This window comes from Peromyscus maniculatus, chromosome 16, assembly GCF_049852395.1.
Source record: "Peromyscus maniculatus bairdii isolate BWxNUB_F1_BW_parent chromosome 16, HU_Pman_BW_mat_3.1, whole genome shotgun sequence".
NCBI classification, from domain to species: domain Eukaryota; kingdom Metazoa; phylum Chordata; class Mammalia; order Rodentia; family Cricetidae; genus Peromyscus; species Peromyscus maniculatus.
The window spans coordinates 49,996,014-50,023,568 of NC_134867.1; the positions used below are offsets into that span (position 1 = coordinate 49,996,014).

General features: G+C 43.8%; 1 protein-coding gene across 5 annotated transcripts in view; it reads left to right on the forward strand.

Moving 5' to 3' along the window:
- The window catches only part of Sash1 (SAM and SH3 domain containing 1), a 246,786-nt gene that overhangs the window by 52,433 nt on the left and 166,798 nt on the right, over positions 1-27,555 (forward strand). For 2 of the 5 annotated variants that reach the window (XM_042262305.2, XM_042262306.2), the window contains exon 1: positions 20,097-20,888. The exons of 1 other annotated variant lie outside the window; for it this stretch is intronic. In XM_042262305.2, the coding sequence (XP_042118239.1) occupies positions 20,724-20,888 (165 nt within the window). In that variant the 5' untranslated portion in view covers positions 20,097-20,723. Of the gene's footprint in view, positions 1-20,096; positions 20,889-27,555 lie in introns of those variants that run through there. 2 more of the 5 variants (XM_006984442.4, XM_076552785.1) reach the window with 1 other exon arrangement.

Consider the following 27,555-nt stretch of genomic DNA (forward strand, 5'->3'; position numbering starts at 1 on the left):
CATCCTGACCCCACTGTCCTGTAGCTAGAACCTTCTATCTCCTCATGTGAGAGGCTCTTTGAGGCAGTCCCAAGGCGCCATCTCTTTTGATGCATTCTTCACAGAATTCACTTATTAATATCTGCAATTGTGTAAGGACGTTCAGAGAAGCTTCAATAACAGTCTTTGTTTGTGTGTGTGTGTGTGTGTGTGTGTGTGTGTGTGTGTGTGTGTGAGAGAGAGAGAGAGAGAGAGAGAGAGAGAGAGAGAGAGAGAGAGAGAGAGAGAGAGAGAGAGAGAGAGTCACTGGAAATGCGTTTGTGAAAGAAAGAAAAGGAAAATATCCTTTAACAACTTGGGGGAGAGTCCATAGAACTCTACCACACATGGAAAGGGGGGGACAATGAATCGCGTGAGGAGGGAAAGCTATGGTTTTGATATTCCAAAATAACAGAAGATTACAGCTGGAGGGACAGTTGGGGTTCTTTCATTCAGGAACAAAGAAGTGTCTCTTTGGGATGGGCAGCAGATGAATGTTAGTTTCTTGCGCTCCCAAATCTAGGCTCCTATGTGAAGAACAGAACAGAATGAAACAGAGCCACAGAGAGTGAAGGGTAGGAATGGGCAGTTCCTCCTCTAGTCATTTCTAGAGTAAATTTCTGGGTCTTTTAAAAATCAGTAGTAAAAGGAATATCACGCTGTCCGTTTAAAACATTTTTTTTTGCGCCAACACGTATTTTTAACAGAATGTTATACTTCACACCCGCGCTTTAAAAACAAAAATTATTCAGGGCAGCAGCGATAGCTGGTTATGTAAAATGCCTGCTGAGAAATCACGAGGACCCCAGCTTGATCCCTAGAACCCATGTGGAAAAAAAAAGTCAGGGGTGCTCCACGCATGCTGGTGATGCCGCTGCTGGGGCGGTGGAGGCAGGAGGGTCCCTGGGAGTCAAGGACCAGCCAGCCTTGCCTCCTTGGCAAGTTCGGGGCCAGTGGAAGACCCTGTCTCAACAACAACAAGGTAGAGGGCTGAGGAGACGGCTCAGCAGCCAAGAACTCTCTCAGAGAACCTTTGTCTGGCCATCCGCACCCTCATGGTGGCTCATAACAGCCTGTAACTCTAATCCCCCAGGGGATCCAGCATCCTCTTCTGACCTCTGCGGGATCCGGCATGCACACACACGGCACATGCATTCAGGTTTGACAGGTGGACAAAGCCTGAAAGAGATTCAAAAGTTTCTTCTGGCCTCCACAGTAGAAGTGGGACCCTTGTCCCATGTACCACACCCCTATGGCACCTTAAGGAAGCAAAGTAGCAGTTTTAACCAGATATTTTTAATTGAATGGGGGATTTTTTTTTTCCTCCTTCCAGGCAACCATGTTTAAGCGTCACAGAAGCCAAGTAGGCATTCTCAGAAAGTTTATGAAATACGTAAGATTGATGAGCCAGTTTGGGTGGTAGACGCTTTCCAGCTGTGTTTTTAAGTCTGTCTTTGCATAACTTGGAATCAACACAATCTCTGGTATCTTATTAACACATTTAATTTTTTTTTAACATTCCCAGAAGTGTAAGTAACCAAGTAAGTAGCCAAGAACACAATTCTAAATATCATTCTCCAAATCTTCTTTCTTCTTAAGGCAGGTCCCTCTCACATAACTTCATGGCTCTCCATAGGGCAGACAATTTCCACCTTGATTTTTTTTTAATTTATATTGAGTTGGACTCTTTTGGTTCTTTTTTAAAAAAACAATAGCAATCAGTTCTAGCTGCCCACATTTTTGGTGGTTGTACTTACCCGTAGACAGCCCTACTAGAATCTTGCTTCCCGCCAGTAACATATGTTTCCGAATGTATGACTTTTGAATGGCTGTGACCGAAGTACCTGGCTTACTTTGACTTAGGGTTTCAGAGGGTCATCGTCCACCACAGGAGGGCAGGACCTGGGGACTGGGGACAGAAGCATCCAGGTTCACTTGTAAAAGAACCAGTTAGCAGAGGAAAGCACGAAGCCTTCCTCATGTGGGCATCATGCAGTAAACAGAGCATGCTCAGAAAAAGTCTGTGCCTTCCAAAGGAGAGGCAGGTGCTATGTAAATATTCTACACAGAGCTATATGCCTGGGGTCAATCACAATAGGTTTTGGGCCTTATCCTCAGCTAACTAGCTGACCCACTCTTGGGACTTTTTTTCTTTTCTTCATAAATTCTATCTATCTATCTATCTATCTATCTATCTATCTATCTATCTACCTATCATCTACTATCATCATCTACTATCATCTGTCTTTTCTGTCATCTATTACCTATTATCTACTATCTATCATCTATCTACACTCTATCATCCATCAATCATCTACTATCATCTATCAATCTATCATCTGTCATCTACTATCAGCTATCATCTATTTTCTATCTATCATATATCAATCTATCTATCTATCTATCTATCTATCTATCTATCTATCTATCTATCTATCTATCTATCTATCTTACCATGTATCCCTGGTGCAGTCCCTTGTTCTGGGATACAAGAACCTGGAATCAGGTGTCCTCTCAACTCAGATCTGTAGTCTACCACTAAGCATGTTCTCCCTTTCCCTTTTTAAAAATTCTCTGTTTTAGTCAGCCAATGGTGGCACACTCCTTTAATCCCAGCACTTGGGAGACAGAGGCAGGCAGATCTCAGTGAGTTGGGGGCCAGCCTGGTCTACAAAGCAAGTTCCAAGATAGCCAGGACTGTTACACAGAGAAACTCTGTCTTGGGGAGAAAAAAAAATCACTGTTTTGGATAGTGACCAAAAGCCCAAGCATGCTTTCTCTGAAATTCTGGACTTTCTCACTCTTTCTCTGAAGCTTTCCCTTCTTCTGCCATGTAGCACCTACTGACTTCCATAGCTGAATATTCCAGCCTTCTTGACCTTGATCTCAAAAGGCATGATTTTCTCTGTAGTAGAATATTTTAAGTTGCATTACTTTTATGTTGCATTTGTTTAACTCTGTGAAGCTGTGTTACTGTGCCTGTGTAAAACACCTGATGTTCTAATAAAGAGCTGAACAGCCAATCGCAAGTCAGGAGAAAGGATAGGTGGGGCTGGCAGGCAGAGAGAATATATAGAAGGAGAACTCTGGGAAGAGGGATTGGAGATCTGAGATTTAGTAGCCAGAGAAGGAGGAGGACTCCAGGGGCCAGCCACCCAGCTACACTGCAAGCCATAGAGTGAGAGTAAGATTTACAGAAGTTAGAGAACCAGAAAAGCCCAGAGGCAAAAGGTAGCCTAGATAACTTAAGGAAAGCTAGCTGGAAACTAAGCCAAGCTAAGGCCAGGTATTTGTAATTAAGTATAAGCTTCCCTGTGTGATGTATTTGGGAGCTGGGTGGCGGGCCCCCCAAAAAGAGTAAAAAAACAACAACGTTTCTCACTTTTCTCCCACCTCCGAAGCCCCCAAAGCTGCCTAGATTTACAGATGGCCTGTCTTGCTGTTTTCCTCTTAAATTCTGATGCAATGGCTCTTGAGCTTCCTTCTGAGTCCATTTTAAAATTCTTTATTGATGAAACTAGGAACCCAAATGCGGCTGGAGAGATGGCTCAGCGGTTAAGAGCACTGGCTTCTCTTCCAGAGGCCCTGAGTTCAATCCCCAGCAGCCACATGGTAGCTCACAAACAACTGTAATGGGATCTGATTCCCTTTTCTGGTGTGCATGAAGACAGGTCATTCATATATATATATATATATATATATATATATATATATATATATATATATATATTTAAAAAAAAGAACTCAAGTGGGAATATCAAATTCCCTGGTATCAATAGTGGGGAAGGTATGATAGAGCTGACAGCAGTGGGGGTGTGTGACACTCTTCACTGGGCAGCAGACAGGATGCAGCTCCTGTATGTAGGAAACAGGAATAGGAATGATCTCCAAAGACCTGTTTCTAGTAATGCATTTGCATCAGCCAGGCCCTACCTTGTGAAGGATCCACAGCCTTCAAAGGAGTACCACAACCTGGGAGCTCAGGGTTTAAGTGAGCCTGGAGAGACGTATTTCAGATTCAAAACACAACTCTATATATAATGTGCCAGTTCAGGATCTCACAGTTCAGAATTACAAACAGCTTTAGGAATTTTCTAGGCTGCCTGGGCATGATGGCATGCATTTGTCATTCTGGTGCTTGTGGGGGTTGAAGCAGAAAGAGCTGTATTTGAGGATTAAAAAAAAATGACTTAAAACCCATTTATTTTTAAATTATGTGTCTGTGTATCTGTGGGCGAGTATGTGCATGCGTGTGTGGTATGTGCACATGGTGTGCAGGTGCCTGTGGAGGCCAGAGGCATCGGATCATTTGAAGTTACAAGCAGTAGGCACTTGTGAGTTATCCAACATGTGTGCTGTGAATGGAACTCAGATCCTCTGCAAGAGCAGGACATGCTCTTAACTGCTGAGCCGTCTTGCCAGCCCCAGGAATCTGATTTTTGTTGTTGTTTTGTTTGTTTTTCGAGACAGGGTCTCACTGCGTAGCTCCAGTTAGTCTGGATCTTAATATATGGATCAGGCTGGTCTGGAACTCACAAATCTGCCTGCCTTTGCCTCCCGAGTGCTAGGATTAAAGGCATGCTCCACCACATAAAGCTAGTAGTGCGGTCTTAGGTTATGGAATGAAATACCTGTGGTGTTACTGTTGTATCTGATAGGGTCATTTGTAGGCAGAATCTTGATATTACCATGGCACCACCACAGATGAAGACCAGTCACTGGCCAGGGAAGAATTGTCACTTCTCAGAGTAGAAGAGATCTGAGATGGGGTTGAAGAGACAGATGACTCAGGGGTAAGAGCACTTGCTGTTCTTGCAAAGGACCAAAGTGTGGTTCCCAGTACTGACATCGGGAGGCTAACCAGGGTATCTGCCACCCTCTTTTGGTTTCTGCAGGCACCCATATGCACATGCACTGACAAGCATGTGTGCTCACAAGCACACACACACACACACACACACACACACACACACACACACACACAAAATAAATAAATAAATAAATAAATAAATAAATAAATAAATAAATAAATAAATAAATACAATTGAAAAAGAAAGAGATTTCAGAGGAACGAAGAGCCTCCATTCTTCCTTTATTCACCTTCTCCCCTTGGCCTCTTCTAACAGTATCCACTTAAAGAAATGTTTTTAAATGATTATTTTATGTGTATGGGTGTTTGCCTGCATGTATGTCTGTGTAGACCTGGTGCCTGTGGAGGCCGGAAGAGGGTGTCAAATCCTATTTGTTGGAACTGGAGCTACAGATGGTTGTGAGCCACCACGTGGGTGCTGGGAATCAAACCCAGGTCCTCTGGAAGAGCAGGCAGTGCTCTGAACTGCCGGGCCATCTCTCCAGCCCATGTCCCCGTTTGTTTTAATTTCCCTTTAACCTGGCCCTCAGATCATGTTTCCTATCTCTCAAGGATCCCTTGATGAGAGGGATTTACAAGTCAAACAAACAAAAAAACCAAACAAGTACTGCTTTTGCATGAGTTTGGGTCACCTTCCAGGCATTCGTGAGGAAAGAAAAAAAGTTGGAAAGTTTTGTTGGAGAAAAACATTCTAGGCTGTCAGTCTCCCCTGGAATTTGGTTCCCCAAGGCATTGTGGAATGCCCCATATGGGAGTGCCAGAGATGAGACATTGCTGACAAGTGGCAAAAATTAAGTGGGCTTATCTATTTTCATTGCTCATTTTCAACGCCAAGCATAAACTGGGCCATTTATAATCCTTCAGATTTAATATATGCTATCAGGAGGAAATGTGTTGTTTAAAACAAGACAACTATTTAAATAAAACTTTGTTCCCAAAACATGTGCCATTCCTGCAGAGTCTATTTTAATGTAAATACTTAATTGTCTGCCCTTTGAAACCAAATTTACTAGGTGTGGTAGTGTGTGATCATGTGATCCTGGCACTCAGGAAGCCAAGGAAGGCAGGAGGATTACAAGTTGGAGATGAACCTGAGCTAATTGAGAGTTTAAGGTTAGCCTGGGCTACATAATAAGACTGTACTTCCCTCCCCAAATAAAACAAAACAAAACAAAACAAAACCACATCAACCAACCAAACTCCCCTGAAGCATATCTTCAAATAAGCAATTCCATTTTCTTCCCTCCCTTTCCCCTCTCTCCTGCCCACTTTTCTCCCTCTGCCCCCCCCCCCTTTTTTTTTTCCTCAGACAGGGTCTTATGAAGTTGGATCCAAGCTGGCCTTGAATTTCTGGTCTCCATGCCCTTGCCTCTCAAGTCCTGGAATTACAGGTCTGCAAAACTACAGCTCATTTATTTCCTAAAAACTTCCTTAATCAGTGAATTTTAAAGTTACATGTTTATTTGTTTGTGGGGGCACACTTATGCCATTGTGGAGGTCAGAGGGCAGCTCCTGGCTCTGGTCTAATTTTTTTTTGTTTTTGATTTTGCTTTTATTTTTCAAGATAGGCCTTCTCTGTGCATCCCTGGCTATCCTGGAACTCCTTCTGTAGACCAGGCTAGCCTCAAACTCAGAGACCTGCCTGCCTCTGCCTCCCGAGTGCTGCGCTTAAGGGAATGCACCACTACGCCTGTCTTCTGGTCTAATTTTGCAATATCGTCTGTTCAGACTTCCCATTTCCTCAACAGTGCACCCCTTTTCTCATTCCGGCTTCCCCAGAGTGTGCTAGGCTCTCAAGCGAGCCCACAACACAATCCCCTGGGAATTGGAATCTACAGATGGCTGGGCCAAGGTGTGGTGGGGCAGCCCTTTTTCGTCCCAGCACTGAGAGGCAGAAGTAGGTGGAGTTCTGTGAATTCAAGGTCAGTCTGGTCTACATACGGAGTTCCAAGACAGCTAGGTCTACTTAATGAGACCCTATCTTAAAAAAAAAAAAAAAAAAAAAAATCCCAAACCAACAGGAAGAACAAATTCCTAGATGACGTCACTGATGTTGGTGATTGTGTCCTCACTATGAGGAGAACTGCTATTGATAACGTGGTAGGAAATAATAATCCTCTGTCTTAGAAGCTGATAGTAAAGATGAAAATAAGCAGATCAGCCGGGCGGTGGTGGCGCATGCCTTTAATCCCAGCACTCGGGAGGCAGAGACAGGCGGATCTGTGTGAGTTCGAGGCCAGCCTGGGCTACCAAGTGAGTTCCAGGAAAGGCGCAAAGCTACACAAGAGAAACCCTGTCTTGAAAAACCAAAAAAAAAAAAAAAAAAAAAAAAAAAGAAAATAAGCAGATCAATTTGACCCAGATTCAGGTCAGCAGAGCTTATCTCTGTTTTGGATGGAAGCGATGAGGAAGGAAGGAAAGGATGAAGCTGGTAGCTTAAACAGACAGACAGATAAATGTAATGGAGGATTCACGTGTGAAAAAATGAGTTAAGGGATACAGCCCACTGGTGGAACCATTGCCTAACATGGGTGAGGCTAGGTTCCATCCCTAGTATTGAAAAAAAAAAGGATGAGACTGGAGAGCTGGTTCCATGGTTAAGTAAGAATGCTTGCTATGGAAGCCTGAGGACCTGAGTTCAGATCCAAGCAACCACACAGCAATCCAGGGATGGATCTGTGTATCTCTCCAACCCCAGCTCCATAGAGTGTAGACGCAGGCGGATCACTGGGGTTTGTTGGCTGCCAGACTATCGGAAAGAAAAGCAAAAAATAAACCATGAGTTTCAGGTTCAGGGAGAGACCCCGCCTTTAAGGAATTAGGCAGAGAGTAGACATGTATAACCCTCCCACTCTCCGAACACCCCCCCACCCCCACATACACATACACACACACACACACACACACACACACACACACACACACACACACACACACACACGGAGCTGGGTGGACGTACTGGGTGGTGAAGTGCCATTTTAGAAATGTCAAAGTTTATGAAATGTGTTTTAAGCACAATTTCCAAGAGAAAGTAAATTTAAACAAATAACTGCTTTCCGGCTGTTTTTATTATCATCACCGTGAAGAGGGATGGGGGATACAGCTCGGTGAGAGGCTGGCTTGATCTTCAGCACACAAAAAAGGAACAAACAGACAGACAAGACACCAAACAAGACAGCCAGAACAACAGAGAACAAACAGAAAGTTGACTGCAGCGTCCTCACGACCACACCTGGCCAGAGGTAGCCTGGCAGCTTTATGACTCAGCGACCACATTCCAGGGCTAGGACCTACTTCTTGTGACCCGAGATCCTTAGGTATGATGGGTCTAGCCTCACAGGATGAGGGGGCGGGGGAAGGGCAGGAAAAGGGGTCAAGGTTCTGCCGGTTAAAGATTCTTGCATAAGCACCAATAACCTCGGAACTGTGAAAACAGGTGGAATTTCCCTTTTTTACACGAGATAAATAATTTGCCAAATGTTTTTAAACCTAACTTTGACTGGTCTCCTTACTAATATTTGTGCTTTCTGGGTTGGGGATTTAGCTCAGTGGTAAAGCACTTGCCCAGCAAGTACAAGTTCCTGGGTTCCATCCTCAGTTCCTGTGGGGAAAAAAAAAAAAGACAAAATAATATCTGTGCTCTCCATGGTAAAACTGAACTTTCACCGCCACACAACGGTCTAGACACTTTTCTTGTGTTGTTATAATGACTTACTCAGGCCGCATCTAGAATCCTAACAGCTTTGCAACTTCTGGAGGAGTGGCCTGAAAATTGGTAATCCTGACCCAGAGAAAGAACAAGTACAAAGCAAGCCAGTATAAACATGTATATGAAGTCCCATGTTATATATAACACAATGTGTCAGCGATTTCCAATAAACTTACTGAAAGGACTACATTCTCAAGGAATACATTCTGACAGTTTTTTGCTCATTTGTTGCAGTAAAAATTTATTACACCAGGTGTAATGGCCCATGCCTATAATCCTAGCACTTGGGAGGTGGAGACAAGAGGTCAGAGCCATCCTTTGTTACCTAGTAGGTCAAAGTCAGCCTGGGACACTGTCTTAGTCACTGTCCTATTGCTGTGAAGAGACACCATGGCCGTGGAGACTCTTTTTTTTTTTTTTTTTTTTGGTTTTTCGAGACAGGGTTTCTCTGCATAGCTTTGCGCCTTTCCTGGAGCTCACTTGGTAGCCCAGGTTGGCCTCGAACTCACAGAGATCCGCCTGGCTCTGCCTCCCGAGTGCTGGGATTAAAGGCGTGCGCTACCACCGCCCAGCGTGGAGACTCTTATATAAGAAAGCATTTAATTGGGGCTCTCACTGTTTCAGAGGCTTAGTCCATTATCATCATGGTGGGGAACATGGCATGGCGTTGGAGCAGAGGCTGAGAGCTAACATCCTGGTCTGCAGGCAGAGAGAGAGAGAGAGAGAGAGAGAGAGAGAGAGAGAGAGAGAGAGAAAGAGAGAGAGAGAGAGAGAGAAAGAAGAGGAGAGGAGAGGAGAGGAGAGGAGAGGAGAGGAGAGGAGAGGAGAGGAGAGGGAGAGAGAGAGTGGGAGAGGGAGAGGGAGAGAGACAGACAGACAGACAGCCAAACAGACACTGGGCCTGGCTTCGGCTTTGGAAATCTAAAAGCCTACCCCCAGAAGCACAACTTCTCCATCAAGGTCACACTTACTCTAAGGAGGCCTCAACTCCTAATCCTTCTAATCCTTTCAAATAGTGCCACTCCCTGGTGTAGATGTAACCAATCGTATTATTAAAATAAGAAACACAGAGCCAAGGTAAAAGAGAAAAGCCGAGAGGTCAGAGCTCAGAGATAAAATCTTACCTCCTGCAGTGCTCCTAGCTTCCCCGAGAGAGGGAGGTACTTCCTGTGTCCCTGTTTAAATAATCTTTCTGTTCTGCCTTCTCATTGGTTGTAAACCCAACCACATGACTGCCTCATCACTGCCTGTAAGTACCGCCCTCCAGGTCTTAAAGGCGTATGTCTCCAATACTGGCTGTATCCCTGAACACACAGGAATCTACCTAGCTCTTCTAACCACCACGCTCTTACTATGGCTCTAATAGCTCTGACCCCAGGGCAACTTTATTTATTAACATAAAATTAAAATAACATTTCAGTACAAATAAAATATCACCACATTTCCCCTTTTCTATTTTAATAAAAAGAAAAAAGGCAAAAGGTTATAACTAACAAAAGAAAAACTATACACAAAAGTACAATAACTATATACAATATATACAAGTAACAAATACCTAAACGATGTCTAGTCCATTTGTATTTGACAAATCAGAGAAAATAATTCCCTTATCTATCCTATTTTAGTAAGTCCAAAATGTATCTAATTCACTTTCTATCCTAATTAATCTTCAAATATAACTAACTAATCTTCAACTCCCTCAGAGACCCAAGAAGGAAATAATATTAGCTAACAAAAATAAAAACAGGAAGTGCACAAAAGCAACTTCCAAAAATTTTGTGAGTTGACAGAAACAGCCAGCTGCCTGGACAGTCACCTGAGGTTTCTCCACAGTGTTGGGGCATCATCTTCAGCCTATAGGCTTATGGTATCTGACAGACTCATTTGTGAAGTAGGTTGTACACAAGGTCAACAGTTCAACCTCACACTGGGTGAGAGCAGTCCATGTACCAGAAACACCTGAATTCCACTAGTGTCATGATTCAGGATTTTAAATTCTGGAAATTGTTGATGGTTTTTGAATTCAGCTGTCCATTCTTCTTGGCTGTGTATATATGGCTTCATCTAAGCATGCCCTTCTCCACATCCCTCTATTAAATGCCAGTCTACTATTGAGAGGCGTGAGCTTTCAGTTGCTGTTCCATTGCACAACAGAAGCCATCGGCCCACTGCCTGTTCAGCTGCCTTCAAAGAAAAGGGCACTGTACCTTTTCCAGATTGTGAAGGCCACTTCAGGGATGGTGCCATATTGTCCTGGCCTCAGAAGATGCCGTCTGATAAAGCCATAACCACACTTGTTTTGGCAGGAATCGGTAGTCCTTTGTTTCGTGTTCTGTCTGTCCATTTTTTCTGTTGATTTGAGGATACTTTGTTGTCCAGTGGCTAACTTTTGCCACAATGAAAATTAACTCCATATGCAGTTTCTTCAATGCCCATATTTTCTCTGAAGTAGATTGGTACTGCCAGGAGCCGACATGTCTCAAAAAAGAAAAATTTCTAAGTTATTAAAACATTTTAAATGCCATATTCTGTAGATCTCTGAAGGGTTTGAAGATGACCTGTCTAAAATACATCTGCTCAATTTTTAAAACATATCTAATATGACTAAAATTTCTATTGTAATGTCTAACTACTAACTTTCATTTCTTTATATCCTAATAGTTGGTAATAATGTAAAGTATTTAAAACTAGTAATTGTCTTTTTCTTTTCTTTTCTTTCTTTCTTTCTTTCTTTCTTTCTTTCTTTCTTTCTTTCTTTCTTTCTTTCTTTTTTTTTTTTAAACAAGAACCTTAAATCTAATCTCCTTTGCTTAGCCTTTTTCCTAACCCTTGACACCAACTTGTAACCAACCCCCCTAAACAATGAAAATTATCCCAGACCCAAAACCCATTAAAAAGACCAAAAAAACCACCCGCCCCACACCACCTCTTTGGGAATGTGGGCATCATTCTTAAAATTGCTTCCTGCTGGGTATGGGCGAAGTTATCTTTATCCTGAAAGAAAAAATTTAAGTTAATTGTCAAATTCTAGGAAAGGTAACTATATCCTTCATTATTATCCAGTCTGTGTATAATGCCAAAGTTCAGGGTTTATCTCAAGTCCTTATTCAAGTAGTCTCTGAGACTGGATCATCTCAGCTAGTCATCTCAAAATTGCTCTGAGCACCTTGTAGTTCAAAGCTGATCTGTAGATGATGTTTGTCAGTTCAGTGATATTATTATTGTCCACGTGGAATTGTTGTTGTTGTTGTGGGGCCCCATTTTCTTCCTGGAGACTTCAGTTGATGTTAGGCCTGGCCATGATTTCCTGCAGAAAACTGATAAGAGACTCGAACACAAAGACATATATATGCAGCTAATTGAAGCCTTTTTTCTAGAATTAGTTAGTACTCTATATGACCATTCCTATCTTAACAAAGTTTATATATATCAATCTTGTAAATTTTGATATAAAATTTATACTTTAAGAAAAGTTTAAAGAATCAGAATAGAATCAAAGAGTTGAGATTAGTAATAGAATAGTCCCTTAATTAATTTGGCTTTTGTCCTGTCCCATAGCAGAAAATGGCTCTTTCTGGCATGATACAGGGAGTTTGCATTTTCCTTTTAACAACATGCTTGAGTTTGAAGAAGGAGAGAGCCATTCTCCAACTCCAAAGTCAGCTTTAAATTTTAATTGAACTGGGACTATTAGAAAACCAATAGTGTTAAATCTTTAGAGAAAAGCAGAAACAAACATTTAAGAAGACATAAAATTTTTTAGATAATATATACCCATATGCCATATACTCCCATATACTCTGTTTCCTGGGATAGATGATTTGTCCCTTTTCTTCAGTTGTCTCATTTGTCTTGTGTCCTTCAGATTCCTTAACCTTCATTCTCCTAAAAGACAAAAACAAAAACCTTCCCCCAAGACTAATTTTGGGGATGTTCCTTTTTGGCAAGTTATTATCTGATTAAATGAAAAGACATGTGTTACAGGTACAAGTTAGTTTAAATTGGATGTTCATGCTGATTGATGAACTATCACCTCCTCTAATTAAGAGGTTTTTCTTGTTCAAATCGAACCTTTATCAATTTTGATGGTATCCACAGCTTATCTTCTCCTGTAGAAACAAAAGCAAAACCTCGTCCCCAACGTAATACATACCCTGGTTTCCATTCTGAGGTCAGCACATCCTTAAAGTATATAGGCTGATTTAATTCTGTAGTTTTTTCTATTACCCAATGTCTCTCTGCAGCTGTTGTTCCTTTCTCATTGGCATTCAGAAAATTCAAAGTTAATAGAGCATTATGCAGTCTATTTCTGGGGGTTTTTGTTACTCCTTTCTGTTTATTTAGCATATCTTTTAGAGTTCTGTTTGACCTTTCTATAACTGCTTGACCTGTAGGATTATGTGGTATACCTGTAATATGCTTTATATTGTAATAAGCAAAAAACTGTTTCATTTTAACAGAGACATATGATGGAGCATTGTCAGTTTTGATTTGTGCAGGTATACCCATAATGGCCATAACTTCTAGCAAATGAGTGATTACAGAATCAGCTTTTTCAGAACTCAGAGCAGTTGCCCATTGAAATCCTGAATAAGTATCAATAGTGTGGTGTACATATTTCAGTTTTCCAAATTCTGCAAAGTGAAACACGTCCATCTGCCAGATTTCATTTCTCTGAGTACCCTTTGGGTTACATCCTGCTGGTAATGGCGTTTGATTATAGAAGGAACAAGTAGGACATTTCTTTACTATTTCTGTGGCTTGTTGCCAGGTTATGGAAAAATCCTTTTTTAAACCTTTACTATTGACATGATGTTTTTTATGAAACTCTGAGGCCTCCAGCACATTTCCTATCAATAATTTATCAATCTCATCATTGCCTTGTGCTAGAGGGCCTGGCAGACCAGTATGGGATCGAATGTGAGTTATATATAAAGGATGACTCCTTTTCCTGATTGTATCTTGTAATTGAATAAATAGTGAAGTTAATTCTGAAGCATCAGGGATAAATTCTGCAGTCTCAATATGTAATACCACTCTTTCAGCATACTGAGAGTCAGTTACTATGTTGAGAGGTTCTGAAAAATCCATTAATACCAACAGAATAGCATACAATTCTGATTTTTGCACTGAATTATAAGGACTTTGTACCACTTTACTTAAATTTTCTGATTTGTAACCTGCCTTTCCTTGTTTGTTGGCATCTGTATAAAATGTACGAACTCCAGATATGGGTTTTTGCCGTACAATTCGAGGCAAGATCCAATCAGCTCTCTTTATAAAATCAATTCTGTTGCTTTTGGGATATTTGCTGTTAATTTCTCCCAAAAAATTACTGCAAGCTCTTTGCCAAGGTTCACTTTCTGTCCATAATTTTTCAATGTCCTCCTTAGTTAAAGGTACGACAATTTCTGCTGGGTCTATTCCTGCTAATTGACGAAGTCTCAATTTTCCTTTCCAAATCAAGTCAGAGATTTTTTCCCCATAAGTTTTTAATTTTTTATTTGGTTTATTTGGTAAAAATATCCATTCCAATATAATATCTTCCCTCTGCATTAATATTCCAGTAGGGGAATGCCTAGAAGGTAAAATAACCAAAATGCAATCCAGCTTTGGATCAATACGATCCACGTGCCCTTCATGTACTTTCTTTTCTACCAAGGCCAATTCTTTCTCAGCTTCAGGTGATAATTCTCTTGGACTATTTAAGTCCTTGTCACCTTCTAAGGTTTTGAACAAATTAGTCAGTTCATCATTTTTTACCCCAACAATAGTTCGTAGATGAGAAATATCTCCAAATAATCTTTGAAAGTCATTAAGAGTCTGTAGTCTATCTCTCCTAATTTGCACCTTTTGGGGTCCAATTTTTTGTAGCTCTATTTTATATCCTAAATAATTAATAGAATCTCCTCTTTGTATTTTTTCAGGAGCAATTTGTAATCCCCAGCAAGGCAAAATTTTCTTTACTTCTTCAAACATTCTTTCTAAAGTATCTGCATTTGAGTCAGCTAGTAAAATATCATCCATATAATGATAAATTATAGATTTAGGAAATTTTTTACGTATCACTTCCAATGGCTGTTGTACAAAATATTGGCACAGAGTTGGGCTATTTAACATTCCCTGTGGGAGGACCCTCCATTGAAATCTTTTAACCGGTTGAGAATTATTATAAGTAGGCACTGTGAAAGCAAATCTTTCTCTGTCTTTTTCTTGTAAGGGTATTGAAAAGAAACAGTCTTTTAAATCAATAACTATGAGAGGCCATCCTTTTGGTAACAGAGTAGGCAAAGGAATTCCAGATTGTAGAGAGCCCATCGGCTGAATTACTTTGTTAATTGCTCTAAGGTCTGTTACCATTCTCCATTTACCAGATTTCTTTTTAATAACAAATACAGGAGAATTCCAAGGGCTGGTTGACTGTTCAATATGCTGAGCATTTAGCTGTTCTTCTACCAGCTCTTCTAAAGCCTGGAGTTTCTCTGTTGTTAAAGGCCATTGCTGAACCCATACAGGCTTGTCTGTTAACCATTTTAAAGGTAGAGCTGTTGGTATTTTTGGAAGATTATCAGTTGTTGTGCCCTGTTCCTGTATAATATGGATGGCTGGTGACCACTCAAAATAATGCCTTCTAATATTTCTCTCAGAAACATGTGCTAGTTTATGATTTGTTTCTGAGATTGGAGGGATTTTAATCTGAGTATTCCATTGTTGCAACAAGTCTCGACCCCACAGGTTCATAGCTATGTTAGCGACATATGGTTTTAATTTTCCTCTCTGTCCTTCTGGACCTATACATTCCAGCCATCTTGCACTCTGTTTCACTCCAGATAATGTCCCAATTCCTAACAGTTGAACGTTTACCTCCTGAAGAGGCCAAGCTGGATGCCAAAATTCTGGTGCAATTATGGTAATGTCCGCACCTGTGTCTACCAGACCAGACAACAAAACACCATTTATTTTTATCGTTAATTTTGGTCTCTGTTCATTAATAGAAGTTTGCCAAAAAATTTTCTTTATGTTTTCTCCTGAATTTTCTATTCTCTCTTTTTCATCATCCTGACCAGCATGATTTATTCCAATAGTCATTTGGTTATTTAATCGCTCAGAGCAGGGATTTCCTCTACAGCTGCAGGAAAGGTTTGAACTGGTTTTGCTATGGGGGCCTGCATGAGGCCCCTCCGGGAGTTTCCCGAAAACTGAGGCAAAGGATTACCCTGTCTGTCCTTTGTTGATCTACATTCGTTGGTCCAGTGTTTTCCCTTACCACACCTTCTGCATACTCCAGAAGGAAGGGGCATTCTGTTGCCATTGTTCCTTGAAGAAACATTGCTTCTAGGAATGACCTGTTTACAGTCCCTTTTAAAATGTCCTTGCTTTCCACACCCAAAACATCTAACACTCCTCAAACCTTTTGAAATTACTTCTCCTACCCACGTATCATGCTCATCAACCTCAACATTAATTGTTTCTCTAATCCAATCTTCCAAAGGTGCAGATCTTGCCCTTAACGGCCTGATTATTCTTTTGCATGCTGCATTCGCATTCTCAAATGCCAAAGCTTCAATTATTGCCTTACTAGCTTCTGATCCTGAGACCATTCTGTTTACTGCTGAAGCCAGTCTTTCTAAAAAATCTGTGAAAGATTCTTTTGGGCCTTGCATAACCTTTGTGAATGACTCAGGTTTTTTTCCTGGTTCATCAACTCTGTCCCATGCATTCAAGGCTGCCATTCGACATAAAATTACGGTTTGAACATCATATAAACATTGTGTTTGTATTGAAGCATATTGGCCTTCTCCAATAAGCTGATCCTGACAAACTTGTATTCCTTTATCCCTCCATTGTGTTTCTACGTTTCTAGCTTCCTCCTTAAACCACGTTAGAAATTGAATTCTCTGGCTGGGTTCCAGAACAGCTTGTGCAAGGTCCCGCCAGTCCTGTGGTATAATCCTATTATATGTTGACCAAGAGTTTAACATTTGCTTTACATATGGGGAATGCATGCCATAAGATACTATTGCCTCCTTAAACCTTTTAAAATCCATCAGTTCAATTGGAGCCCAGATATTTTGTGTAGCCATTTGATCAGGCATCTGCTGTACGGTTACAGGATAAATTAAGGATGACTGTGTGAAAACAGGCTTTCTTTCTGTAACCTTATGATCCAAACTTGAACCAACTTCACTGTTAAAATTAACAGGTTTTTCTAAAGCTGTTATCCTGGCACTTAAATCGACTATCTTTTTAAATAGTAAAATGAGAATAAGCATGGTGATTAACTGCATAATTCCCATAATACTAATCTTTTCATATAGTTGTTCCATTGTCAGACTGCCTAAAATTTCAAACAAAACCCAATTTTCTTCCAATGTACACAGAAAACCCATTTTTTCCTTTATGACTTACCAAATCTGCGTAGAACAGTAGAAATCCGAGCGAATTTCAAAAAAGCCACCTAGAGTCCTAGGTGTAAATCCAGAGAGAGAGAGAGAGAGAGAGAGAGAGAGAGAGAGAGAGAGAGAGAAAGAAACAGAGAGACAGAGAGAAAGCAAGAGAGAAACGAAAGCGAAAGCGAAAGCGAAAGTGAAAGCGAAGGGGTAGCCGGCTAAAGCTTAAAGCCAGCCACTTGTTCCCTCTTGAGCCGAGTCAAGGCTTGGCTTTACAGCCAGGGGCCCTGTTCAGCAGGGCAGGCCTGAGCTGTTTGTAGCACTGGCTTTAAGCAAGCAGCTCACAGTCCAGCCTGAGCCCAGACCTGGGCCGGGGCTAGGGAGCCGGCTGCTCCGGCTAGGGAGCCGGCCCCAAGCAGTTTTTAATGGATTCTTGTCACGTTGGGCGCCAGATGTAGATGTAACCAATCGTATTATTAAAATAAGAAACACAGAGCCAAGGTAAAAGAGAAAAGCCGAGAGGTCAGAGCTCAGAGATAAAATCTTACCTCCTGCAGTGCTCCTAGCTTCCCCGAGAGAGGGAGGTACTTCCTGTGTCCCTGTTTAAATAATCTTTCTGTTCTGCCTTCTCATTGGTTGTAAACCCAACCACATGACTGCCTCATCACTGCCTGTAAGTACCGCCCTCCAGGTCTTAAAGGCGTATGTCTCCAATACTGGCTGTATCCCTGAACACACAGGAATCTACCTAGCTCTTCTAACCACCACGCTCTTACTATGGCTCTAATAGCTCTGACCCCAGGGCAACTTTATTTATTAACATAAAATTAAAATAACATTTCAGTACAAATAAAATATCACCACACCCTGGTGACTAAGCATTCAAGTATACGAGCCTATGGCGGAGGCCACACTTTTTCGAACCATCACAGATACATAATATCAACAAACAAATAAAGCTATTTATCAAGATCCCCAGTTCCAGTCAGCTGAAAGAGAACCTGGGTAGAAAGGCAAATATGGAGGATGTAGAATCTCAGGGTACTCCCTCAAAAGTCTATACTTGCCTTACCTTGGCAAGGTTTGTGGGGGTCAAATGCAGACCAATATGGCTGAAAGATGAGGATGAGGATGATGGTGGTTCTTTGAGAAGGGAAAGGGAATTGTTAAAAAGCCTGAGAATTAGGGCAATCATCAATTACATATTTACTTAATTTATGGAAACTGAGTAGGAAAGAGATTAAACTTATCTATCTATCTATCTATCTATCTATCTATCTATCTATCTATCTATCTATCTACCTATCTACCTACCCACACACCCATCCATCCACCCATCCATCCATCCATCCATCCATCCATCTATTGAGACAAGGTTTCACATAGCCAAAGCCAGTCTTGAACTCCCGATCTTTCTGTCTGGGATATACAAGCTTAAGCCGTTACAAAAACAGACAAACAGAACACACACACACACACACACACACACACACACACACACACACACACGCCTGCTTCTGTTTTTAAATGGCCAAAATGATCTATGTTCCAGAAGTAGAGGGGCCACTAAGAAATACAACAAAACCCTCATTTGCCAGTGTAGACATAGGTATCAGCCTTCCCCCAGGATGTTGTTGATCCCTTTTCCTCAGGCAGGTTGAAGGGAGTGCCAGGAAAGGAACTTACCATGGAGCAGATTAAAGGGTAGATAGGTCTAAGTGCCAAATGCCAGCTAATGTGCGGTCATATGGATGTGTCTTGTGTGTTACATGACCCAGAAACATACTAGCCTCTGTGCTTAGCAATTAGCTTGGCCTTGCCTCCTCTTGGATGGGGAAACTGCAGCATTGAAAGGTCTATGTTTGGCCCCAGGTCATCTGACTCAAAAAGGGAAAGACTCCTGACTGGTGTCTGAAATGGGCTCCTTCTTCATCTTGCATAACTCACTTGCCAGGTTTTTACATGGAGAACAGGCTACATAGGGCTCCTTCTTTTAAAGATTTATTTATTATGTATACAGTGTTCTGCCTGCATGTACGCCTGCAGGCCAGAAGAGGGCACCAGATCTCATCACAGATGGTTGTGAGCCACCATGTGGTTGCTGGGAATTGATCTCAGGACCTCTGGAAGAATAGCCACTGAGCCATCTCTCCAGCCCCAAGACCAATTCTTTTCAAACTCACATTTCTTAGTCGAGTTTGTTTTAGGTCTCAGCATCAAACAGCACCAGAGAAATCTGGAACCATCTGGCTTAACTGCATCAATCCAGAGGATGCGGAGGACATGCTCAACTCATTCCGTGTATGTAAACTAGGAAAGAAAAGGAGAAACCAGAATTCTTCTGTCCCTGGGGTCCCTCACCTCATCCCTTGCCCACCCCAACCCTTTAACCCAAGTCCTTAGCAAGGGACAAATTTCCTTGGGTTTCTTCAGTTTCACAAAGTGGTTACCCACGAAATCAAACTGTCATCTCTTAGGAAAAATTCTTTGAGTAGTGAAGGAGGAGGAGGGAAAAAAAGGATGAAGGTGAAGATGAAGAAGGAGAGGGAGGAGGGGGAGGAGAAAAGGGAGGGAAGTCAGGAAAAAAAAAATCTCTTCAGGGCTTTTTCCCTCAGGGATTGTCCCTTGGCAAAACATACACAGAGCTGGAGTGTGCATGGGCTGAACGGCCATAAAATCAACTTTCTGAACATACCCCTTGCCTGTGTCTTTCATGTTAAAAAAAAAAAACACAAAAAACTTTTCGTGTAATAAACAAAAACAAACAAACCCCTTACAACCCAAAGAGGGTCTCCCTTAATCACCCGAAAACCCTGTAAGTGCACAGCACTGCGGTCACTTGGGAGCCAGAATGCCACTCCCCCCACCCCCACCCCCCATCTAAGGACCTAAACAATGGCTCGTGCCCGGGCGAGCTTTGTCACACTTTGTTTTCCAAGAAGCCTGGGCCGACAGACAGGGCTGTAATTGCCTGGGTTTGTTCCACTTGCCGACGGCGAGGTGTGGGTTGGTTGTCACCATACTAACTCCTCGTGAACTCGGACTCAGCCAGCAGCTTAAAGATTAACTTTCTGCTGTTTCTGGGGCGGAAGGCGCGGGGCGAATGGCGCGATCGGGGACTTGTGCGGGGTCCCGGGCCCGCGGCGCGGCTGCGCTTTCAACAGGCGATTTGTGGGCTGGACCGGGGCTCATTTCCATGCAAAGCGCCTGACATCAGAGCACCTTTTGTTGCTAAACGCTTTCTTGAGCCTGGAGGGGAGGGAGTCATGTGGAGTTGGAAGAGCTCATTCTGAAAAGAGGGGTCCGACTGGACTGGCTAGCCCGGGTTCACAGGCGCCACCGTGCACTGTCCCGCCCTGTAGAGACTTTCCGGGAGGGGCGAGTCTCGTGCCGCCCGGAGCCGGTCCCCATAGCAGAACACAGCTCCTGTGCCGTGGGGCTCCCGGCTCCCTCGCCCCGCGAGCTCCCCGCCGCCGCCAGTGGTGCCGACTCTGCTCCAGCTACCCTGTTGCTGCGCCCCGCCCCGCCAGGAAAAGTTTCTGGAGTTGTCAATCGCGGTCAGCGCGAATCGAGGTGCAGAGTCCTGGCCGTGGGGCTCGTACCCGGCGGAGCCCGGGGCATGCGACGCGGGGGCGCGGCCCGGTGACGCCGCGGGCGGGGACCTTGCGCCCCGGCGGCCGACGCGCTGCTGCGGGCTGTGGGTAGCGCGGGGACCCGGACGCACGGGGACGCGGTCATGGAGGAGGACGCGGGAGCTGCGGGCCCGGCGCCGGAGCCGGAGCCCGAGGTGGAACCCGTGCAGGAGCCTGAGCCTGAGCCCGAGCCCGAGCCTGAGCCTGAGCCCGAGGCCGGCACATCCGAGGCGTTCTCCCGCCTCTGGACCGACGTGATGGGCATCCTGGTGAGCTACCTGGGGAGGCGTGCGCTGGAAGCGGGGCTCGCCCCCTCGCCCATCTGTTGGGGACCCTTTCTTCTCTCTGCGGTTTTCTCTCGGTATAGGGCTTCAAACTCTAATTTAAAAAGAAAAAAAAATTAAATAAATAACCACTCACCGGTCACATCAGAGGCACCTTTTGAACAATCGGCTGTAATCAGGGACACCTGCTTAGGAAAGTTGGCGTGGAAAAAGCTAGGAAGAGATGTAAACACTACTTGTAAATATTTGGCGGGTGGACTCCTCATGGCCTCACGGTGCTGATGTTTATCCGCACAAGGCTTGTCGTGTGCCCACGAGAGGAAAACAACCATTTCCTTATGCAGAACTACCACAGAGTTTACTTGCTCAGCCCGGAGCTCTTCCAGTTTGTAGAATTACAGGATATTTGTTTGGTATGTTTGGGATTTGAAAACAATAGGACGTATATTGCTGAGTGTGTTGATGGGAGTTTTTGAATTGTCCAGTGATTAAAACCGCCCGTGGATTTGCCTTAATTCTAGAAAGTAGTTCTTATACACCGAGGATGGAGTTTAGTAGCAGGTTGGATGGATAGGGTTTTTACACACAGACTTCTTAACCCGTGTGAAGATTTCAGATTGCCAGATGTGTAGTTTATCCGAAAACCCTCCGACGTTTACTCTGAGGTACTCCTTTTCGCACAGGAGTAGGTGTTTTTTAGCAGCATCTCTTTTGGAACAATACAATTGTAGTTCTCACCGAAGTGGAAAGGTGTTAGCCTGGTTTAAACCTCTGATCCCCAACTGGCTGTATGCAATTACCTTGGCCAGGTCATTCACCTCTTGTGGTTCTCCATCTCATCATTTGAAAAACAGGGTAAGAAGTCTTGCGTCTTGGATTTTATGAGAGGCCCTGGGTCGATGTGTATGGAGTGCTCAGCATACTGCCTGATGAATAGTAGATGTTCAGTGCCTACTACGGCTCTATTTTTATATATTTGCCCCCCCCCCCCCCCCCCCCCGCAGCTAGAGTCTGTCTCTCTGGACATCTTGAAGTTCCGTGTATCCCATTTCCCAGGGTTAAAGATTTCTATCCGTGCTTTAAAATATATAATAAAAGACACACTTGCCGATGATACAAATTTTAAGTACGTATGCCGTGTATGTACACCATGTACTTTGGATTTAAAATTCGATCTTTTTTTCTAAGCCTTTCAGATGTATAAGATGCTCAGTGGGAATTCCAGGAAAACCAGTGAACGGGTTTTTAAAGTGGTGACAGACAGTCTGAAGTTCAACAGGCAGACACCTTATCTGGTTCTTGCCCAGAAGCCGCTCTGTGAATTTTGAGTCTCTGAGAATACTGGTTTGATAGCATCTTATTGCATCCTTTAGGAGGGTGTGGGCTGGGTGTGTGTGTGTGTTGGGGGGGGGGTTTGCTGGCAAAAAAATGCAAGTCGTACTGAGTGCTGTCTGGGGAGGAGGATTGTCAGGTGGCCGCAGCACTCTGAATATTTGCTTTCCTTTGGCTGGCAGATTCCAGCACTGTTGAGTGAGTGGTAGCCGAGTGTGCTTTGGCTGAGTTAAAAGATGGGGTGGGGCCCTAGAAGATCAAACCTGTTATTCAAAGAGCAGATGCAGGAGAAAAGAAAATAGTTGCTCCCACTCGGCTGAGAGCTGAGTGTGAAGCCGGAGGGAGAGAGAAGGTCAGTGTGGCCCAAACATTTTTCCTGTCCTTTATGTAATCTCCATTTTCTTTGGGAGAAACATTGGGCATTTGTTAGTAAACTGCAGGAGGAGAGTCCTGGCTGCCTTGCCTTGTACATATCTAGTGGGGAGGTCTCCTGCTAAAAGGATGGATCTTGCTACCTATAGAGAGCTGTCGTCCAAGTGTGTGTTAAAAACTGCATCTTTCGGGAATGAATGAAGGTGCAGGTGACATTTGGGTTACTCCCTTCTTGTGGAAACACGAGGCACAGTTCCTTCATTTTGTGTTTTTATTTGTGGGATTCTACAGCCATTGAAAGGGTTTGACCAATGGCTTGTACCTTGTTAGTGACAATGACTGAGCTGACCCCAGCCCAATAGTCATTTTTTAGGTAGAAGAGCAGAACCCCATCTCTGATAGTGCTGAACTGTAAGAGGTGCCTCCCACTTCTCTAATGTGGGGAAGTCTGGGGGTGGGGATGGAATTTATTAGTTATAACCTAGGGAAGGTGGTGGTGCAGAGTTATTAGTGAATTAATTAGTTATAATTCAGTAAACAAGGTATGAACATTTGAGTTCGCTAGAACACATTTTGCTAGGAAATTAATTCAGTCCATGCACAGTTAAGCACCCAAATAGTTGCTTTCGGGTAATTGTTAATAAAATACTTAGAGAATAAGAAAACAGTCTAAAGCGTGGAAATAAAGTAGTGATAGAATACATAAACACTAGTAAGTCAACACAGAAATCGTGAATGAAGAGAGAATGACTCATGAAAATCCCTGCTGTGTGTGTCTGGAGAGTGGGATCAGTAGCTGAATTCGGTCTTCAGCCTCCAGTGCCTGTAATTAACTGCGTGCTAAGAACATAATTGTGTCACAGTCAAAAGAGAAGTATGTACTTTTTAAATACGGAAGTCCCATTAAAATATCCCTTATAACAGGAGTGCTTATGAGGGTGTTAATGAACCAGCAAAAGCTACCATTTGGGCAATTTCATCAGGCAAACCAAAATCCAGGTGCTTCCAAGGTAACGGCAAATTGTGAAATGTTTGTGAGCCCTGAGCAGTCAGCCTCGGTGTTCTTGGGAAATGGGCCTTTCTTTTAGATAACTCTTCAGTGTGGCCGGGCCTAGATTTTCAAAGCATGGCACCTCTCCCTGTGACCTGCTTGCATGGATGTCTGCCCAGAAGTGCCGAGTTGGTTAAGAGTCCTGTGTGGTGGTTCTCTCCTTACCATCCTCTGCCCCCCTTACCAGTTTCTTGGTTGGGGAGAGCACTTGGTTTTAAGAGTGGGAATTGCCAAGTTTATTTAGATATGGTTAGATATGAAAAGCTTTTTTTTTTTTTTTTTTCTTTCCCAGGACTGATTATCCGTGTGGCAAATTGTAATGGGCATTTATTTTGGCCTCCGGTAGCTGAGGGCCTCTAAGACTGAGCCAGGCCTCCAGAGTTTCTAACCAGGAAGAAGTGTAGTAATCGCTTATTGTTCCCAGGATCCTGCAAGACACACACCTCCCCCCTCCCCAAACCCAAGCTTCCTCTGTCCTTGTGGCCTCTGCAGTGTGTCCTCAGTTCCCAGCACTCACAGAAGATGCCCATTGTGTAGAAAGGGCCTCTGAGTGAGTCTTTAGCAAGTTCTAGAAAACGGCACTGTAGGCCTGAGTCTTCAGAGCGATTGTATTTAGCTGTCTTGCTGTTTATTCCAGTTCTAAAATAAAGCAGAACCCCCAAAAACCTAAATGAAGGAAGCAGAAAAACAAATGAAAGCATCCATTCTTTTGTCAGGCCAAGTGTGGGGGAGGAGAGATGTTGGTGACATCCTGAGGGGGTCTTTGGTATGCTGACTCCTTGGGGAATGGTTCATTTACATGTACCCTTGGGAGGTGTCAGGAGGGAAGCCTGTCAACCAATGATCTAGTTCAATTTACACATTGGAATCTGAGAGTCTGGGACCCGGGTAGCGGGCTTGCCTAGCGTGCAGGGGAGAAGCATCACTTCATCCTGGGGTGATGGCACACACCAGTGATCCCAGCACTCCATTGGAGACCCAGGCGGGAGGATCGAAGCTGTAGGGCATCCTCAGCTACTATGACTTGAGGCCAGAGAAGGCAGGGTGGGAGTGGGGGGGTGGGGAGGGAGTCAGGGTGAGGTGGAGAGCCTTAGTTTAAAATATTCTGAAAGCCTGTGGTTAGAGTAGTGTGCAGAAGATGCAGGATGAAGTGGTGAGAAGGTCCTGAGGGCCCTAAACTCTTATTTAGCATGGAGGATCTGAAGCTCCGCCCCCCCCCCCCCCCATCAGTGAGGGTGGTGACTTGTTCCAGGTAATCCTTGATGTGCAGGTCTACAAAAATCAAGCATTCAGAGGTGGTGGTGGTGGTGGTGGGGTGGTTGCATTTGTTTTCCTATAGGAGGCCCCTGTTCCCAAGTCATCTCCTTTTCTTGGTCTCCTGCCCATTGGCTTTCATTTGCCGTTCTCTGCCGTCTCTGTTCCTTATGCTCCATCATCTGGCCCTCCCTTCTTCCGTGGCTGAATGTGACTAGATGTCGGAGGCAGGCCTCAGCAAGCGTGGGGATGGCATTCCATCGCTGGGCTGAGCCTCTACACCTCACCTGTAAGCTTGCCGGATCCTCTCAGTAGGTTTGGACACCCGTCCAGATGTGCGGACAACAAAGACCAGTAATGGTAAAAATAGAGGAAGGCAGTGTACCCAATGTGGCCGCCCAGGGAAGAGGAACACATCCAGACAGATCCCAAGTTTGTCTTTGGGGTACTGACCTGAGGTTTGGGTTTAAGCAGAGAGTAGAAAGCATGCATAATGAAGCAGTCCTGGTCAAGGTGTGCTCCGGGACACTGCTGACTCATTCTTGCCTCTGCTGTGGTCTTCCAAGCTGGCCTGGTAAGTTGGAAGTCTGTTAGTCTCTAAGGGTGCAGCCCTGGATAATTGTCCTCATCGGTGGGGGCGGGGATGGGGGTGGGGGTCTGTCTTGGGAGGTTTTACTCTTCCTGGAACTTAAGGTGACTCAGGAGGAAGAAGGGTTTTAGGAGGTAACTTATCTCTGAGCCGTGGGTGAATCAGGCCCAACCTGAAGGCGAAGGCCTCGGGCGTTCCTCTTGCTTTGAGTTCCTCTGAGGGCCCTGGAGAGAGAGAGAGAGTCCATGCATTTTATTTAGCAAAAGCAGCTTCTAGGTGACTGTGTCACTGACTGTCCTCATTTTGCACTCCGGGGGTGAGCATGCCTGGTAGAGGTGAAGGGCCTGCCTAGCTAAGGAGAGGGGGGACAAAAGCAGGAGAGAACGGACCATTGAGGTGGGCACAGCATTCGATGCTCACCTGGTCATTATTTTTCCGGCTTCAGGGAGAAGCCATTGCAGAATTTTAATCTGGCATGGGATGCACCTGTGTTTTAGAAAAGTGCCTCTTGAAGCTGGGGTTGCCATATAGTTATGAAGTAGCAACCAAAGTAATTTTACGGTTGGGGGTCACCACAACAACAGTGCTCTATTGCCCACTTAGCATGAGCAAGACCCAGTCTGTGTTCAACACCTCTGCCCCCAGTGGCAGGGGGAGGTGCTGAAGAGGGTTACCAAGGAGATAGCTCAGTTGGTAAATATCTGCCACAGCGGCCTGAGGACCTGAGGTTGGGGTCCCAGCACCCATGTGTAAAAGCCTGGCATGCTTTAGTCGTCCATAACTGTGGAGCTCCAAGGAGGTGGAGACAGGTGGGTCCCAGAGGACACTGGCTAGCAAGTCTGGTCAACTGTGAGCTCCTGGAGAGAGACTCTATCTCAAAGATAAGGTAGAGAGATTCTGGAAGATAACTGCTGTTGACCTCTGGCCTACACACACACACACACACACACACACACACACACACACACACACACCCCTATACATACAAAAATACATTTAAGCAAAAGAAAAAAAATGCACCACATACAAAAGTACTTAAAAGAAAAAAATGCTTGTTGGTGGTAATAAATTGGCAATGACTCTGGAGGAAGAAATGAAGCCCTTACAAGAAAGGTTTTTATAACCATACCAACAGTAAAATCCTGTGAGTTTAGAGACTGTGTTAGTGATCCAGGTAGAGGGGATGAGGGGAGGGCCTAACGTATATACATTCCATCATTATCTCTCCTCTAATTCTGGCAAGCCAAACATTTTATTCAACATCAAAAGAAATGAAGGGTTGTTCCCCACCAACACTTAAAAAGATCAACACAGCTGCCTCGACATCTGGCTCCATAGTACCTGAGTCCTCTCCTGGCTTCCAAGGATACCAGCACACAGTGCACATACATACATAGACAAACACACACACACACACACACACACACACACACACACACACACACACACAGAGAGAGAGAGAGAGAGAGAGAGGGGGGGGGGGAGAGAGAGAAATAAAATAAATCTTTTAAACAATTTTTTTATTTATAGTTTGGTCATGTGGCCTGAAACTCTGTGTAGCCCAGGCTAGACCCAAACTCATATCCCCTTCTATCTCAGCCACCCAAGTTGTGGGTTTACAAACATGAACCTCCACACCCAGCTACAAATGAGCTTTTTTTTTTTTTTTTTTTTTTTAAGTAAGTTCTTCATTTCCTTCAGATCAGATGTTCTCAACATGTGGGTCATGACCCCTTTGTGGGTCAAAGGACCCTTTCACAGGGGTCAGGTATCAGATACTTACATTACGCTTCATAACAATAGCAACATTACAGTTATGAAGTAGCAACGAAGATAATTTCATGGTTGGGGGGTCACCACAACACGAGAGACTGTATTAAAGGGTTGCAGCGTCAGGAAGGTTGAGAACCACTGCTCTAGATGAAGTTGGACTCCTTTCTTCTGTGTATCGATAATTGTCTACTTGTATATTTAACCTGATAAAATTCATACTTGCGGGGCTGGAGAGATGGCTCAGCGGTTAAGAGCACTGGCTGTTCTTCCAGAGGTCCTGA